At 37.5% G+C, this 6,000-nt stretch overlaps 1 protein-coding gene across 1 annotated transcript in view; it reads right to left on the bottom strand.

Moving 5' to 3' along the window:
- Positions 1 to 308: 308 nt before the first annotated feature.
- LOC126339176 (adenylate kinase 7-like) overlaps positions 309 to 6,000 on the bottom strand; it is a 114,862-nt gene continuing 109,170 nt past the window's right edge. Inside the window, exons 4-5 of the mRNA XM_050001613.1 lie at positions 1,616 to 1,743; positions 309 to 368 (exon numbers count right to left, since the gene is read on the bottom strand). Of these exons, the coding sequence (XP_049857570.1) occupies positions 309 to 368; positions 1,616 to 1,743 (188 nt within the window). The remainder of the gene's footprint in view (positions 369 to 1,615; positions 1,744 to 6,000) is intronic.

Below are 6,000 nucleotides of genomic sequence, written 5' to 3'. Positions count from 1 at the left end.
AGACCTTCCTTCACAGCTTTACTTCCACCAGCACCTCATCTCCTGCTGTCTGAACTTCAGAGAGGCAAACGTCCAAGTTTCTAGTCATAGTCTGGCACATAGATTTAATTTGCCAGGAAGTTTCAAATCATTGCATACACCATTGCACAGTGAAAATTCATTCTGGAAAGACATTTATTTCTTTAATAACAAATAAGTGACTTTTGTTTTCTTGTTTAATTTCACTAAATTAAAAGAAAAGAGGATCATTTAGTCAAACTTTCATTCTGATAACAAAAATCACATTAAAAAATAAATAAATTGAATTCTTAAAGAGCTACTTGGTTTGTTAACTTATCATTCAACTGACAGAAGAAAAGGCTAGGAACCTAGGACAATAAGACATTAAGCTATATGCTGAAAGGTGTGGGTTCATGTCCTGGTGGGTTGCATATACTTTTTTATCCATATCAAAGTGACTGTGATCATTATTTTTATTCAGTTAATTACTTTAAATATGACTTTTTTTATTTGTACCTTTCTACCATGTCATTTTTATCATACTTAATTCACTTGCTTTCATTATCAATTCTTTTTGATTGTTTTTTGATTTGGAATAACTGTCAATTCTGTTTTAGTTATGAATATATTTATCTGTCATAATATTTAAACATTTAAAAAATGTTGATATCTAATGCTTAAAAAACAAAAGATGAAATAATTTATTTTAACCAAATAAAAAGAATAAAAAGATGATCACACTCATTTCAATAATAATGTGAAGAAACACCTAGCACTCAAAATGACATGAACTCACAACCCTTAGCATACCAGGCATAAAAAGCTACACTACACTAGTGTTTTGAAAACTGGTGGTATTTTTTATGCTTAGCAATCTAGTAGATCAACTGAAATTCTTTTCTGTTGATTCCTTGCATTAAGTGGCAACTAGGCTAAATTGTTGCAGGCTGTGATACCTGAGACCATAACCTATGCAACCGTATATGTGGTTTCCGAAAATTTGCCAACCCTGAGGACATCTACTGCAGGATGAACTGGAATGTAGTGAAATGGACTGTGGGCACAGATATTGAAATGTGAAGTGGAAGAGGTCATGAAGGACCTCTTTGAGAGAAAAGCATTGGGGCTGAGATGAAATACCAGCTGAATCATAAGACACAGTGATGGTTCTAACCATTTCCATTATGAATAAGATGAAAAATAAAAGCTTTTCTTTTTACACTTTATGCTGCCACATTTTGTTTTTCTGTTTCAAACTTTACTTGGTTTCACTGTTTGAACTTTGGACCACCATCCATTTTGAATATTTCTTTTCCTCTAACACAATATATGTCTGTTTTTCTGCACTAAACATAGGTTCATATTGAACTTTGTTATGCTATGGTGGTCTGATTTGTAAGATCATCCTATTTTGTCAAGATCATCATTAAGTTCCTAGGAATTTAAATTTCTGGCCAATTTTTATCCTTTCTTTCTCTTTCTCCATACTTACTAAAAGAGTAAATTCTAATTTCACTCAGTTTCATGGTGTCCCAGTACCATTTCATACAGTGTTTTATGTAAGTTCTCTGGACTGTGTGCATGAATTAAAACAGAAAAGAAATATTTCTCTTACAGGATCCACTGGCTTTGTGAGTGCCCATGTCATTACTGTAGACAAAAGAATGAAGTGTCGGATGTCTTGCATACTCGAGAAAGCCAATGGAGTTTTCTCATGGAATGCTTCTAATTCCTTTTCGATGGCTGTGAAAACAGACAGAAAAATTAACAGAGAAGAAAGCAATTAGGTTCTGCATAATAAAAATTGTCATGTGTCAGATCAAAGAAATGTGTGTTGTCATTGTCCATTAAACAACTAGAAAAATGACAAAAAAGCAATTTTATGCAAATTACATTATGGACAACAAAAATTGCCATGTGCTAGATAAGAGAACTGTGTTTTTTCATTGTTCATTAAACATAAAGTGGAAATAAGCAAGAAGTTTCAGATTAGTGGCAGATCAAGTGTTGGAGTAGAACAGATATCAACTATTAATTAGATCCAAATATGATGTTCTGGTTCTTTAATACTATAAGCACTGAACCAAGCAAAATAATTTCTATGAACAAAAAATACAAATATGATCAGGAATCACATCAATATCCCTTACATGGTTCTCAGGGCACATGATCAGCAAGAGGTGATGAAACAGGCTGTTGAACAAGTCATTCTGCCTGTTAGCCTTTTTTTTTTAAATTTCCTTACACTAGTGACTACTGAATTAGTCCTTCCTGGAATATCAGTCACCCTTATTGCCCCAATTGATTTCTGCAAGCTATCATTTCATGTGCTCAGTATTGCTAAACTACTTCAGACAAGTAGCATAGTTCTTCCTTCAAAACAGCTGTCGTCACTTTCCTGATACATCCTTATCCAATCCTGGTTTGTATCCCTCTTCCTTGATGAAACTACAAGCCCTTATCCTCTCTTCCAAAGCAATCTCAGAGCACCTCACATGCTCTGTTGGAGAGTACAATTAGAAGCTGTAAGGTCACCTGCATTTACTTTGTACAAGGTGCCCCTACCTTCTGAACATACCGTACTTACTCGAATCTAAGCCGCACTTTTTACCCGGTTTTTGTAATCCAAAAAACTACCTGTGGCTTAGAATCAAGTGAAAAGTAAGTGGAAGTTCTGAAAAATGTTGGTAGGTCCCGCCACAACTAACGTCTGCCGTTGAATATATGTAGTGCTACACAGGCATGCTTTGCAAGCACAAATATTAATGCTGGCGCCAAAACCTCTGCATCAGTAAATAAATTAAAAGAAAAGGTAGAAGAATGTTAACATTATGCCATGTATTATTTTGTGTTTGCTACTATCTCATTTAAATCCTGTCTGCCTAATAAACTACGAAACTAGAGTGAGACAACAGCAAACACAGAAGAATATAAATATCATGTCATGTTTATATTCGTATTATTCTTATGCTGAATAGTGATACAGTCAAAAATGAAGCACAGCAACTGACTATCTTTTTAAATCTAAGATGACTAATTTCTGTGCAGAATGTAATGTACTGAAGAGGTGTCTGCAAAGATTTTTGATTGGAGAAAAATTTTCGCCTAACTCTTGTTCAGAACATCTTCTATCGTACGCAGTCTATTTGTTTCTTGTTGATGATTATCAACCGAAAGCAGCAGTGTAAGTTACAACAAATAGCAGTCTCTTGCCATTGTTTCCCTTATGAGACAATTCCTCTCTTTTTTTTTTTATTGTAAGCTGCAGTAGCACGCACAAAAGCAAGCCATGCCACGAGCGGCGACAGGTCGTAAACACTCATTATCAGAATGCGACAAACAATGCATGACACAGTACATTAATGCAGTTTCAGCTTAGAGTGATGAAAACACTTATAACAAGAAGAACGGCACTTATCAGATCAAAGCAAAATAAGCAATCAAATCAAACCAGACGAAGCACGTGAAAAAGGAAGGGTACCCATACAAATACGGATGGAGCAACTGACACATTGCAATGGCTACTTGGTAAAGCTTAGCAGCTAAGCTTATGACTCAAACCAAACTACTGTAGCTGTATCTTCATCCATTCAACCTAAATTGTGTCTCATGTTACAATGGACCAACTTTGTTTCGATTTGGAGGTGCGGTCTAAAACTTTTCTCTCCCCTTGAATTTCAAGTCTCAAATTTCAGGTGCGGCTTAGATTCGGGAAATTTTTTTTTCCTTGCTTTCGAGTCTTATTTTACAGGTGCACCTTAGATTCAAGTATGGCTTAGATACAAGTAAATATGGTAAATAATTTTAATTATTTAAATGTTACAAAGAGGCTGCCTTCTTTGCCCACCATATTTAAGCTTATGCTACAACAATCAACAGTTTCACATCAGAATAAGCTGAATCATCATCAGCAAAGCTACCTTGCCAATCCAATCATGTCACAGTATCATCTGACCTGCGAGACTGAAGGCTTCTGGAGCCACAACTGAAAAACATCTCTCTTTTTTTGTTCTGTGTCTGGGCCTACAGCAGATGCTAAATGTCTCAGTTCCTTTACTTCTGAATTTCCCCTTCTCCCTCAACATCGGTCTGGGCTACAGGAATTAGTTTCTCTTGCCCTTCCCTCCCCTTCCCCCCTCTCTTCCCCCTCACCCCAGCAAATCTTGCCATGTAATCCCCATTAGCAAATAAACTGATATAGTTTCTTTTCTAAATCTGAGTACCACATATTAATTACAAACCCACACCACTTTCCAATACTGACTACACCTCAAAGGGACATCCAGCAAGCATCAGAAGCTGGATGCTGAATTCATCCTGTTTTTGACTTTTGAGGTGCCACATACACATTACCAAGCCATGAGTGGATACGTGAAACAGTTGTGTGGGGACTTCCTGCTTCTTGCTCTGACACAATGGACGAGTGTTTAGCATATTCAGTCCATGCTGCCTGCCCCAACCTGCAGCTGTGTGAGGGCGTATGACATTGCCCATTGCCTTTGCCAGCTTCACACAAGGTAATATTGTGGGTACAATAAGCCAGCACAATGCTGATGCCAGGCATCACTGCTGTGTTGCTGCCACACTATTCACTGACCAGCAAGAGGAAGTTGTGAGCTTTGCTTTCAGGGAGAAGACAATGCCATGATCTGTTGCTGCCTAAGATGTCACCAAGAGCTGCTGCTGAAGGCTTTTTCAATGCTTTGATGTATATATTTTAAAGCGATGCCCACGTCCAGCACAAAGGGATAGCTGGAGATGGATCCTGACTTGCAAGCAAGACTTGATCAACTATGAGTGAAGAATTAAGATTTGCAAAGGTGCCTTAATGAAGCATTAGTAAATGTGACACCATAAAGCAGCAATGTGCCCACACTTAGCCTCGATTCCCTGTTTTCAGGGCTCCTACAGCTGGTTGCATCCCAACCTGTAGTTTATGTTGCAAGGAGAAGTACGTGATTATGTACATTCTGTTACAGGCACAGAAATATCAAAGCACCTGACAATTTTCCAGAAGGGCTAGTGGTCAGATCTGGCGATAAGCATTATGTTAGCTACTATAGGGACCAAGTTTTACAGTATGCCAATATTTTGAAAGGGATTTAGAGCACATTACTGATAGAAAAGGAGCTCTGTCATGTCAAAAGTATGTCTAAGGCGAAATTATTGAAAGGAATGAGGTATTACTCAATGAAGCAGAAGTTCATTGTGTAGATGTATTTGTTCATAAGAGGCACACATCCCGGTCACAAGTCTCCTGAGTGTTTGGCACTAGCATGTGCCTACTCTAGAAAGATGAGACATGATAGAGTGAACTCTCAGTCATTACAACGTCGCTCTGCTAAACAAACAGATTACAAAAGAGATCAAAGGAGTGTGAATATGAAAAACACATACAGGAGGGGTTCCACCATAGCCTTTTGCTCCCCTTTCACAAAGCAAATACGGTAAGAGAGAGAGTACTCCGTCACGTGGCAAACATAACCTTGAATGCAAAATCAATGGTAGACAGGTCACCTCTATCACTGATATAGGTGCACAGATAACTGTTTTGTTTGTTAAATCTGTCTGTGATTGAGAATAAAAACCACCACATTGCAGTGTGAGTTGAATGCAAAAACAAGTAATTTGCCCAACAGGTTTGCAGAATTTCCATCTGAAAATATATGGAAGTAAGTGTGAGAACGCATTTGAAGTGGTCTGGAAGCATGCCCACAATTTTGATGCTCTTTTAGGCAATGATTCCCTGTGCCATTTTCAAGGCATAGTTAAACTCTGAACACAAAGTCAAAATTGGGGAAAATGTCCACCATGTTGGCAGTATTTCCACTATAAGGATGCAAGGGAGTACAGAACAAATGGGCACATTCCATCAACTCACTAAATGACATACTGCAGCATTGAAGTTAAGCAAAACTGAGAAAATATTGCATACTCCAGGGACAATAAGTTTTTTAGAGGTACAGAAAGATCTGTTGACAGGAGATATTTTCTTAATGG

This window comes from Schistocerca gregaria, chromosome 1 (genome assembly GCF_023897955.1).
Source record: "Schistocerca gregaria isolate iqSchGreg1 chromosome 1, iqSchGreg1.2, whole genome shotgun sequence".
In the NCBI taxonomy this organism is placed as follows: Eukaryota; Metazoa; Arthropoda; class Insecta; order Orthoptera; family Acrididae; genus Schistocerca; species Schistocerca gregaria.
Note: the sequence above shows the minus strand (reverse complement) of the source record. Positions and strands in the feature narration are given on the sequence as shown.